General features: G+C 37.6%; 2 protein-coding genes across 2 annotated transcripts; both read left to right on the forward strand.

Moving 5' to 3' along the window:
* Positions 1-257: 257 nt before the first annotated feature.
* Positions 258-3,958, forward strand: LOC146623310 (uncharacterized). The gene is made up of 6 exons (XM_085366658.1): positions 258-409; positions 865-929; positions 1,894-2,179; positions 2,612-2,766; positions 2,975-3,254; positions 3,734-3,958. The coding sequence occupies exons 2-6, from the start codon at positions 866-868 to the stop codon at positions 3,882-3,884; spliced, it is 936 nt and encodes a 311-aa protein (XP_085222784.1). The 5' UTR covers positions 258-409; position 865; the 3' UTR covers positions 3,885-3,958.
* A 2,158-nt stretch (positions 3,959-6,116) lies between these two features.
* Positions 6,117-12,143, forward strand: LOC146623311 (uncharacterized). Its single transcript, XM_085366660.1, has 6 exons — positions 6,117-6,164; positions 6,596-6,680; positions 7,745-8,030; positions 9,312-9,466; positions 11,335-11,614; positions 11,993-12,143. The coding sequence occupies exons 2-6, from the start codon at positions 6,620-6,622 to the stop codon at positions 12,141-12,143; spliced, it is 933 nt and encodes a 310-aa protein (XP_085222786.1). The 5' UTR covers positions 6,117-6,164; positions 6,596-6,619.
* Positions 12,144-12,406: the final 263 nt, after the last annotated feature.

Genomic DNA, 12,406 nt, shown 5'->3' on the forward strand with positions numbered 1-12,406 from the left:
TAATCAATTTAAGGTTAAACACACAAACAAAAAAGAACTGAAAAGAAAATGTGCTTATCTTCCAAAAACAATTCAAAGTAATCCTACACTTTTGAGCAATAGTGCATGATTAAATCTTGAGTAATAACTGCAAACAGGATATTGCAAAATAACCAGGAAAACATCTGTGTTCTGGCACGCTGGCTGGAAATATAATTCACAAGTATGGAAGTGAAACTGATGTGCATGGGGCACAAACCAGTGGGAAGTAATTAGACAGTGTTGAGAAGGAATATGATATATTTTCTGCTGAGGGAAAGGCAGAAATGCATACAAAAAACAAAAGATAAAAGAAATATCATCAGTAGCAGCTTTTCTGATTCACTGACAGTCCCAAGGGAAACAGTATCTGCTTTGTTCGGATCTTCAGGTAAGACTTTTTATTTCTTGAAAAAATAAAATCTTGATACAAACTTTTCTTGACATAAACCTCCGTGTGCAGATTTCTCTTTTCTCACCGTCTGAATATAGAATGTAGACTGTTACATCGTCAATTTACAGCTGTGAACTTTTCTTTTTCTATTTTGAATTTCTGGTTAAACTTTTTTTGTTGTCAATTGCTTTTAGAGGCCAATCTACTTAAAAAAGAATCGATGCTTAAATCGACAGTTTATTCACGTCAGCATATTTTTTGGCAGCTTTCAACCATCCAATGGGGATTGGAGCATGCAAAGATATTTAGTAGTAGCAGTGCTCACAGAAAAATGCTATTTAGGTTGTTTTATTCAAAGATTTTCACGTGTGTTTTTGCACAAAAGCTTCTCTTAACTGGTGTTGAAAACATAAAATACCTAACAGTTTATTTTCTGTTTCTTTTGAAACCAGAATGATGAAACGGAGTGTTTTCATTTTGCTGCTCCTCCTGAGGACGACTTTGGCTTCTACTTATCGTAAGTGTGATGTTAGAGTCAGTGTGAGATGTGTGTCAGTTATGATTTTGTGTAATGACATCCATCCATCCATCTGTGGAATGCAGTTTGTGGGGTTAAGTTAATTGGTGATTCTAAATTGCCCATAATTGTTGTCTGTCTCTGTTTCTTAGCCATGTGACAGGCTGGCAACCTGTCAATGGTGTACCCCGCCTCTCACCCTATGGTAGCTGGGATAGTCTGCACCCCCCCCCCCCCCACCCCCCCACCCCGCCCCGATACACCCACAAAGCCAAGTCCTCTTCATAAAAAGTGTAAATCCAGCAAGCAAACAAACCAAGAACTTCATAGTGCACAACATAGTAGTCTTAGAACTAAAATGCCCCCCAAAGCCCAGAAATGCTTTTTGTATAAACTGTATTTTATTCTTTCTAAGCCCACCTACTGCCCCTTCCCCAACAATCCTATTATCTTTTTGGTATTTAAAATGCCAAAAAGTGTGGACATTAATTTCTAGTCATCTCAGATACACAGCTTCACCCGCCTGACATTCAGCCAACCAACCAGAAGAACGACCTTAAAATGAGGGTGGCTGTAAATGAAGAGGAGCTCAGACAGGTTGTTTCAGAGAGTAGATAAATGGAGGGGCTGCGACGAGGCCTGGCCAACATGTTCTCATCATGTATCAGATACTGTTAACTGTCACCAGTCTCCAATGTCAACATACAACACCATCAGGGAGACTGTGGAGCACATTCTGATTGCAGCGTTGTCTTACTCACTTAATTTACACTTGCTTGTTTCAATGATGCTTTTTACTTTGCTGAAACTTAACTACTAAAAAACTATTTTCTGCCAGATTGAGTGCAAGAGCCAATTAGCCTGAGGTAACAATTACAAAAAACTGTGATAGCAGTGGAACGTTTTGTTTTTGTTGTTGTTTTCATTTGATCTTTTTTATACATTGTAACGGTCTAATTCACAGAAAATCTGGCTACACGTGGTAAAGCAACTCAGTCAACCTGTTACCCGCATGCTAGGGCATCTGCCCTTAATGCAATCGATGGAAACCGCAATTCTGACTTTATGGCGGGGTCGTGCACACACACTAATGAACAGACAAATCCCTGGTGGAAAGTGGACCTGCTTCAGTCCTACGTCATCACTTCCATCACCGTCACTAACAGAGGAGACTGCTGTCATGAAAGGCTCAACGGGCTGGAGATCCACATTGGCAACTCTTTGGTCAATGACGGTTTAGATAACCCAATGTAAATATAAACAAATACGTAATTATCAGCAATATTTTGATTCTTTTGTTTTTCTTTTACTCTTTCCTCGGCATTTTTCTCATCTTATCTCTGCAATATTTGGTTATTTGGGGTTTTTCTTTTAAAGATATAAGAAGATAGTCTGCTTATTTATAGCTAACAACACAAAATGACAAGCAAACAAAAACCAGCAATCTTTATATTTATAGGGTTTTTTTGTATATGAATATGTATGTATATATATGGAAAATGTCTGTTACAGATAGTTAAAGGCACAAATAATACTATAAAAATACATCCCAACTTGATTTACGGGGTAAAAAAATCCAATATACTTTTGAGCAGACCTGGATTTGTTGTATTACCATGCTGAAAATTAAATGTTCTGACCTCTGCTGCTGTAAACTATTTAACTCTCACATTTTCTGTTAGGGTTGGTAGAATTTCTCGAATTCGTTTGGGCAAATCCTTCGATCTGACTTTTACCAATCGTGTGGAGGGACGGTATGTAACTTTGACTGTGACCGGTTCACGAAGGATCCTCACACTCTGCGAAGTGGAAGTCTATGGATACCCTAGTCCAACTGGTGAGAATATGAGCTATTATATCATTTAATGTGGACAGTAATTAATATATCAGCAAGCTGTGGTATAAACTCAAAATCTTAGGTTGATAAGAGTTAATATCACTTTTTTTTTCACTTGAAACTGAAAAAAAAAAAAATCAACTTTTCGCATTATCACAATTTGCTACACGCAACAAACATCACAGTTACTCTTTTGTTCTTTTTTCAGAGGAGAATCTTGCACTCCAAGGAAAAGCCACACAATCCTCACTGTATGCATTTGGCAACGCATTTAATGCCATAGATGGAAATCGTAACAGCAAATGGGAAGATGCCTCCTGCACTCTCACACAGAAATCAATGAGCCCTTGGTGGCGACTTGATCTGCTCAAAACACGTAAAGTGTTTTCTATTAATATAGTAAATCAAGATTCTCTTCCAGAACGACTCAATGGAGCCGAGATCCGCATTGGCGATTCCCTTCGCAACAACGGGAACAACAACTCCAGGTAGCCCGTTTTAGCTATGCCCGTGCTGCATTTCAACACATCTTACAGCTACTGCAGTCTTATTGCTGACAAAAGTAATTCATGCACTTATTTTCTTAACCCCTAGATGCATAAGTGGGTCAAAAATGACCCGCATTCATTTCCTAATAAATTGCATGGGAATGTTTGATTCTTATAAACTATGACTGTCAGGAATATACATTTTTTGGACCACAAACAGTGCCACTCTATATGAAGATTACTTTGCACAGCACTAACAGACAGCATTAATTCAGCATTCAGACAGCGATTCACCTCCCTGTGATGTGTCACTGACAAGCAGCTTGTGCCATGTGTACATGGCATACATTGGGGTAGAGATGTGATGTGATTTGTTAGTCTTCAAAGGACATCCGTGGAGTTCAGTGAGCCAGAACACCACGGACAAATAATTTGTCCTGACTGGGATTAACAAATTAAATTTCTGTTTCCTCTGATAGGTGTGCTATGATCACAAGCATCGCTGGAGATGTTGTTGCTAAGTTCACATGCAATGGAACGGAAGGCCGCTATGTTAATATTGTCATTCCCGACAGAGAAGAGTTCCTGAGTCTGTGTGAGGTCGAAGTGTACGGCTCTAGGCTGGATTAAGAAAAGAGAAAAACAAACACAAAGCTTGCACACTGCAGACGTTTAATTGGGTATTTATTGCATCTTGCATAGATCAAAACAGTAGATTAATAAATAGAACATTGATTAGTCACTTATGGATCATACATTATAAAAGTATTTGGAAACTTAGAAGAAAAAATGTATGCTAGATTAGAACTGTTACAGTAAAATAATTACTTTGATTCTATGTAAAACATGTTTGTTGTTTGTGTCTACTGACTGTTGATTCAAGTAAAACAATGTGATATTCTAGTACGTGACATTAGTGTGTAATTACAGTACTTTTGATTTTTCGACTTCTCAATTCTCACTGCTGTTGCTTTTTGTTGGATTTTTTGTTTGTTTCATCATAAGCATTTCATATGCTGTAACAATCTCTGCTCCAAGAAAAGTCTGAATTTAATCACTGCAAAAATTACATTATTTTAAAATTCTTGTTGTACTGTCTAATTTTATCAGCTTTAGTCTTGAGCATGACCCCTTTTTTTATGCTGAAATTTCAATGCGGATCATCAAGAATGAGATTACCATACTGGGCTCAGGTTAACAACCACCACATCCGGTGCTGTTGGCCAACAGAGTTGCAGTGGAAACTTGGTAGTGTTGACCAAAGACAAAAGACAAAAGTAAGAAGAACGATGGAAGATGGTTTTGCAGAAAGTGAGTGAGAAGGAAAGGTAGGAGTGTGGGTGTGACAATAGAGACTTTATACAGGAAGATGGAAAGAGCTGGCTGATATGATGGATAGATGACATAACTGTAGAGGTATGGAGGTATGGAGATGGACAGTGGACTTTTTAAACAACTTTAACACAATCTGGAAACGTGAGAGGACGCCTGAGGAACAGGAAAGACGTGTGCTGGTGCTGATTGTCAAGAGCACAGCGCTGTACATCACCCTCTTCGCTAGGGATAAGTTTCATGAGCCATGCCATGAAGATATGGGAAAGAGCTGTTGAAGCTCAGTTAAGACGAGAGGTGATGATCAGCAAGCAGTAGTATAGTTTTCTTCCAAGAAAGAGCACTATAGATGGGCTGTTTGTTTTGAGAGAGCTGATGGAGAAGTTTTTGTGGACGTAGGGTAAGAATATGATGATGTACTGCACGAGGAAGAGGAAGGATAGCGGGGCAATGGGCAATGGATGTTCAACCTGCCAGGCAGGAGGAAAAGAGGAAGACGTCAGAGGTGGTTCATAAATTTTGTGAAGTAGAAAACCTGTCACATGTGGCAGGGGAGTGTGGTGGAGAAGAAAATGACTGAAACAATAACATCATACAGTTGCTGCAGATTTGTTGGCTTATGTGTTTCAGTTGGGAAAATGGAGAAGTCACAGTATATGTCATGTTGAAACACCCGGGCAAGTGAAAATGTGCAGCTAGGCATTTTTACTTTTCACTAGAAGTTTGTGGCTTTTCTGGTACTTCTGCATATTTGTGCTTAAGCTGCATTATCAGCTGCTTAACATATTTAACTACTTTTATCTGATTTAAGTTCAGTCTGAACTTTGATCATTGATGGCTCTCTTCTATAATTTCTAATTCCCACTCTAGAACCACATCCACACATTTTCATTAAAAACACTGTTGCTGTTGCCAAAGCCTAGCACATGTACAACTCCAAATATACTGGGCCCAATACTGGAATCAATGATGTCAGTACACATGAGAGGGGCAACAAAGTCTACCAGTAACTGGCACATGAAGTCCATAAATCCTGTAGATTTTCCTCATTGAAATTGCAAAACATGCTCTGGATCCTGTCATGGAAAATATGTGTGTTTAGATTTTTTTTTGTAAAATAACCTCAGGCACAGACCCCTCTATTGAGTGAACATTTTTGAGCATTATTTCATTGTTTCAATGGAAAATGTTTTCATTATGTAGAAAAACAGAAACAGTTATTGGTGCCCTGGAACCTTTATCAATTTTCTGAAAGCTCGAGGCGATCCCGAACTTTTGAACAACAGTGTGTGACGCAAGTACAAGAACAAGGATGTTGCAAAATAATCAGTAAAAAAAAAAAATAAAAAAAATCTGCATTACTGTGTTAGAAAGTTAGGTCATGACTGGAAGTGGAACACAGATGCCTGGGAACAAACCACTGGGTCGTGAATAGACAGAGTTGAAGAGGAATATGAGATAAATTTTAATGTTTGGTTTGGTGTGATTCAGCTGAGAGATGAGATGCATTGATAAAAACAAACAGAAATAGCAGCTTTTGTTTCAGGAAAAAGGCAACTGCTTTGTCCGGATCCTCAGGTAACACTTTTCTTTCTTTTATTTATGAAAAGCACAGTTAGAAATGACCATCTGTTACAGACAAAAAGAGGAACTCAATTGTAAGATCACTTTCCAGTATAAATCCCCATCTGTATAGCAACTTATTTTTTTTCTTTGAAAAGAAAACATTGAATGGCAACCTGATTTAACAAATAAATGGTGTCTGCTAGAGACTTTACTTCTAGTATTTCTTCAGAGTCTACAAATTGTGCATATTGCTTCCCACCATTTAAGGAAGAAACCTGGAAAAATATTGTTTTAAAGCCTTTGACTCTCACTGACCAGATTCCACAGGGAAAAAAGAGATAGACTTAGCTTATTTCTGAAGAAAGAGTCCTAATGGAATATACTTACAGTAATAACTAATAACTAGGAACTAGAAAGGACTAAATATTGTTTGTTCTCAACAGATATCATCTTTCTTAACCAGAATAATGAAAACAAGTGTTTTCCTTCTGCTGCTCCTCTTAAGAACGAGTTCGACTTCCACTTATCGTAAGTGTGACATGAGAGTAATGTCTTAAATGTTAAAAATGGCGTATCAGCATCATACAAAATGTCCTTTAGCAACAGTCCTTGCCTCAGTAGCTATGAAAATGCCTGCTGCCAAGAGATAATACTCCTGATTTAAAAATCCACAAATGCTTAAGTGGGGGGTTATCACATAATTCAAAGATTTACATAATGCTAATTAACATGAGGCCATAATGACAAACAAAAAATCACCTATGAGATTGGAAAGTTGTGCAGATGATCTACTAATGTGTGAAAAATGCTGGTGCAGACAGTTTATTTCTATAATATAGCAAAGTACAAAGTACAGGTATTTTCTGTATGTTTTTAATCGCCAGTAAAAAAGACAGGCAATGGGAAAGGAATTTATGCATTCTGATACAGGAGTGAAAAATGAAATCAGAAATCTATGGAAACTATGAGAAATCAGACTACATGCAGATTTAATCCACAGAAGGGTTACGCTATTGCAAACGACTCAACTGAAAACTTTGCAAATCAACAAACTAACTGCATGCGTAGAGAAAAACAGAATATTATTTACTGACACATTCAGAGTGGTCTGCTTGTAGGAGTCTTGTAAAATAATTATACTGACATGCTTGTTCAAAATACATTATAATATCAAATAATGTATCTTTATAATTTGACTGTCTGGACTGCTTAAAGTATTGGTGTTATTTTCTCCAAGACGACTAGTTTTGGACTTTCACAACTCTGGCAGCAAGTGCCTATAAGTAATTCATATACAGTATATTTTGGTTTTTAGAATTGTGTTCTGCATAAAAGTTTGTGGTTTATGTTGTCCTGCTGTAAAAGCTAGACTGACCTTTCTGAAGGTCATACTACAAAACAAACCTGTCTTGCATAAGCTAACTCAGAAAGGAAATAATTATAATACTTTATTAATTCCAGTAGAAATTAGGTCACATAAATAAATACCTCATAACTCATGTGCAACAACTTAGATGCTTGGGCAGTTTTGCTGTCTGTTTGAATGTCTTTCCTATTATTTTATCTTATTTCTGTGACTCCCTAATTCACAGAAAATGTGGCCTTGCGTGGTACAGCAGCCCAGTCGATCTCTGAGGACCACGTCCTCTCAGCTGCCCACAATGCAATTGATGGAAACCGTAACTCTGACTTCAGGGCGGGATCGTGCACACTCACTAGTGCACAGAACCGTCCCTGGTGGAGAGTGGACCTGCTTCAGTCCTACATCATCACTTCTGTCACCATCACCAACAGAGGAGACTGCTGTCATGAAAGGCTCAACGGGCTAAAGATCCACATAGGCAACTCTTTGAACAACGAAGGTTTAGGAAACCCAAAGTTAGTACAAATAAAGAAAAAAATACAATCAATTTATACAGAGAGATTTTTTATCTTTTATTTAGCCTTTTTCTGTTTCTCTTGGTGTTAGCGATCTTGGCTTACCGCTGTCTTTCAAACTGGATCAGTGATAGCAGTAGAGGTTGTTCCTTTGTTTGTCAGTTTTGAGAAAAGGGTTTATATCTCTGGACATGTGGTTATAGTTAAATCAAATATTGATAGTCTGAAAGCGGACAGTTAACAGTTTTGAAGGCTCAACATCTGTTACTTCATTTGCCATCATTTTTGCTCTATAACTTCCGGCTGCTTGCTACAGATATACCACTACTTAAAAATACATCTGAGCAGTATAAAGTCTGATTTGCTCTAAAGTTTGGCCCACAATTTGTTGGATTGACACAATTTTTGTGTCAGTCAAACCAATTTTGGAATTGATTTAAAACAGCTAATTGATATGTCAATGAAGTTAAAACTTCCAGATTTAATTTAAGGGAATAAGTGTATATGAATTATAACGATTTTTAAACACACATTTTCAAAGTCTCATAAGTTAAAGCTTGGCAGGCAGTTTTATGGCCAGGTTAGGCCTGTTCCCCGAGACTCCCTGAGGCTTTTTGTAGTAATTTTAAATATAAGACCCAAAACCATATTATCTGAAAATATACTGGAGGCAATCTGATGGTATAGGCAGTGTATGACTGAGAGTGTTTGAAGATGTTACTGCCATTTGAAGCAGCTGGATGAATCTTGAGGCATACAGGGTACAGAACTGCAGAACTCGTCAGATTCAGCTAAATACTGTAAAACTTACTGGACACTGTCCAAATGGACAGTGAAAAACTGAAGGCAGATAGACCCAGAAACAAGCAGCAACTGAAGGTAGCTGCAGTAAAGGCCTAGCAGAACATCTCAAGCAACTAAACAGCACTTGTTGATGTCCATGGGTTGTAGACGTCAAGCAGTTGTTCATTGTAAGGGGTTAAAAACAATCCTTACTTTTAAAATTATGTTAGTTTGTCCAATTAATTTTTAGCCTGTGATAATATATGTATTAAGACAGATGTAATTCCTAAACAACGATGTAATTTTAATCTTAAATCCCTTGAACCAAAGCTGAAAGCTGCATATCATTTGATTTAAAAACCTACAAAATGTCCAACAACTTATGGAACCAACTGTATTACTGACAATCACATGTTCTAATATGTTACCCTGGTAAGCTACACACAAGGACACTAAAGCTATATATCCTATATTTCTCTCTCACACACTTTTTGTTAGGGTTGGTGAAATTTCTGAAGTTGGTGCTGGCATATCCTTCAGTGTGACTTTCACTGATCGAGCAGAGGGGCGCTATGTTATATTGACTCTGCCTGGTTCAAGAAAGATTCTCACACTCTGTGAAGTGGAAGTCTATGGATACCGTTCTCCAACTGGTAAGAATATGAGCTATTACATAAAGATGGACAGTATGCAGCCTTACAGCCAAATTCGTAGGAATCCCAGTGATGCTAGTCTTATTAGTTTAAGAAAGAAAAAATTGTCTTAGGTAATATTGTTGGCATAGATAACATACATTTTCACTGCTATGCAGATGACACCCAATTTTATTTATCTAGAACCCAGAAAACAAAATGAATTTGTTAAGTTATATCCAATAGACATACTGCGCTGAATGATCTGTAATATTGTTCTCGGCCGGAAGTTTATAAACATGTTGCCTAACCAGGTGCTTACTGTGGACTGTATTACTTTTGTCTCCAGTAACACTGATGTATATTTAAGTCATTTTTGACCAGGATATGTTCATAAATGTGCATATTAAACAAATATGTAAGACTACGTTCTGTCATCTGCACAGTATTGGTAAAATTAGAAACATTTAGTCTCAGAAAGATGTTGAAAACCAGTCCATACTTTTTAGTATTCCAATTACTTATTATCAAATTGTTCTAAAAGATCCCTGAAGAGTCTTCAGTTGATCCAAAACACTAGTACTCAAAAAGGGACTCAAAAGAGAGATGATATTTTTCTATATTAACTTCTCATCATTGGTTTCCTGTTAAATTCAAGATTGAATTAACAATCTTCTCACGAACGAAGTCTGGAATGATCAGACCCCATCACATCTTAGAGCACTTTCATCTCCAAGTGTGGGCTTATTTCAGTTTTGGAGTATTTGTAAGTTGGGTTACATTCTCCGAGAGGTTTATTTTGGGTTTTCTTGTACTTTTCAGTTTTCCCAGTTTAGTTTTCCACAGCCAGTTTTTCTTTTCTATTTTTGTTATCTGCTTCAGTACCTGTTCTTATCATCTTCCTTAATAAACCGTTATAGTTATAGTTATAAATTGTTATAGTTTTGTCTCTCTGTGTTCTGCGTTTGGGTCCTCACGAAATCACATCTTCCTTGACATTACAAAGGTAAAATAGAAAGAGCCCTGGGGTATGAAACCCAGGTATCAAGCTGGTCTACACTCAGGCTGCTGGGGATTTGGGCTAGGAGATATGAGGAAAATAAAACATCACCATATGCTTAAATAACCTCAAAAACAAATCTTATTTTCAAAAATGTGATCACCTCAAATTACAGAAACAAAAGTCTAGATAGTGACTATAAAACGACTGACCAAGAACAGCCACAGGTATCACAGCTGGTTCATGTTTTCTTGGGTGTGGGGAGACGTTGACATGCGGAGTTTAAAACAGCCTTTTTGTAGTGGATGACTTTTCAGCTGGTGGAATAAATTCATGGTACTACAGCCTTTTGCGGCAAAAGTTTTTACAGCATGTTTTGCAAATTACTGCATTTTGCTCGACCTCCTTGTGAAACCCAAACGACAGGGAGTCTCATTCCCTCGCTTGTCTGAAACTCCCACTGTTGGCATATTTTTCCCTATCAGGTAGTATGAAAACATGCATGCTCAGCGTGTGACTTTGATATTATCTCTAACACAGTTAGTGCTTTGTCCTCTTTATTAATCACAGTCTCTATATGCTGTTCTTTTTTGTGTTTTGGTGCTCACCACACCAAAAAGAGCAAATCACTGCACCTGCACTGCAGTCTAGTTCTGCTGGAGGTCCTGTTAAAAAGAAGTTCTTCCTTTCACCATTACCAAGTGCTATTATAGGGGATCACCTGATCATTGGGAATTGATCTCAAATACTTAACCTTGGAACAGAAAAGAAATAATACATTGAAAAAGTCAATCAAATGGCATGCATTTCTTCAAGACTAACTGTAACTGTTAACAGCAAACACATGCAGATGTTGACAGTTATTTTTATCAATTTATTCCTTTTGCAGGAGACAATCTTGCACTTGAAGGAAAAGCCACACAGTCATCGTTGTATGGATTTGGATTTGCATACAATGCCATCGATGGAAATCGTAACAGCAAGTGGGAAGAGGGCTCCTGCACTCACACAAACAACAACATCAGCCCCTGGTGGCGTCTTAATTTGCGCAAAACCCATAAAGTGTTTTCTGTTAAAATTGTCAACATTGACTCCAACCCCGAACGGCTCAACGGAGCTGAGATTCGCATTGGAGATTCCCTTGACAACAATGGCAACAACAACCCCAGGTAGTTTAAAGACTGTTGACTTTTGAAGTCTGTTAAAATCTGTAAAAACACCTGGCAAGTTGCTCCCAGTACCGATGCCAGTTTCACAGACTTTGTGGAAACAACAGAAAAGCCGTTCAGTCTCACAAATGGCAGAAATTCCTTTTATAATATAATTTTAATTGCCATGATGAGAATGGTGGTGTAGACTTGTTTTACTATTTTAGCTCTACCCAAATGTAGAAACTACCCAAAACAAAACACAAAAACATGCATGTGTAGTCCTCCAACAAACCTGAACTGAAAAGTGTATATAGCTCTCAAAATCCCTGTGTGTTTTTTAATTTAAGACATTTTTTAAAATACAAAACTTGCTAACCTTTTTGTTTCATCTGCCAGGTGTGCAGTGATCACAAACATCGCGGGAGGTGCTGTTGCTAATTTCACATGCAATGGAATGGACGGCCGCTATGTGAACATTGTCATCCCGGCCCGAGAAGAGTTCCTTAGTCTGTGTGAAGTTGAAGTGTATGGATCTAAACTAGATTAGGTTCATAACATTCAACTTTTACACATGATCATATGAACCAAAACTCATCTGTCACTTACTAATCACTCATCATCTATCTATCTATCTATCTATCTATAACTGAATTCCCACACAGCTCATTTTAAGTTTTTCTGTGACTGCATGATGAGACTTTAGGATAGAGGACTGAAAATACTTTGTAAGATAAATACAGACAATATAAAAGCAAAATCAGATAAACATGTATACAACCTGCACATTGTGATAGATGTCTGGAAATGTTT

This window comes from Diplotaxodon limnothrissa, linkage group LG11 (genome assembly GCF_057381915.1).
Source record: "Diplotaxodon limnothrissa isolate DT_005_m linkage group LG11, D_limnothrissa_male_GT1.1, whole genome shotgun sequence".
Taxonomy (NCBI): domain Eukaryota; kingdom Metazoa; phylum Chordata; class Actinopteri; order Cichliformes; family Cichlidae; genus Diplotaxodon; species Diplotaxodon limnothrissa.

What these genes read in the sequence shown, in the direction of transcription:
- LOC146623310 (XM_085366658.1), top strand. Translation starts at nt 866, where the DNA reads ATGATGAAACGGAGTGTTTTCATTTTGCTGCTCCTCCTGAGGACGACT. An exon ending in TGGATACCCTAGTCCAACTG is followed by an intron (nt 2,767 to 2,974) that starts GTGAGAATATGA and finishes TTCTTTTTTCAG; the next exon opens with AGGAGAATCTTGCACTCCAA. An exon ending in AACGGGAACAACAACTCCAG is followed by an intron (nt 3,255 to 3,733) that starts GTAGCCCGTTTT and finishes TTCCTCTGATAG; the next exon opens with GTGTGCTATGATCACAAGCA.
- LOC146623311 (XM_085366660.1), top strand. Translation starts at nt 6,620, where the DNA reads ATGAAAACAAGTGTTTTCCTTCTGCTGCTCCTCTTAAGAACGAGTTCG. An exon ending in GAGTTCGACTTCCACTTATC is followed by an intron (nt 6,681 to 7,744) that starts GTAAGTGTGACA and finishes CCTAATTCACAG; the next exon opens with AAAATGTGGCCTTGCGTGGT. An exon ending in AATGGCAACAACAACCCCAG is followed by an intron (nt 11,615 to 11,992) that starts GTAGTTTAAAGA and finishes TTCATCTGCCAG; the next exon opens with GTGTGCAGTGATCACAAACA.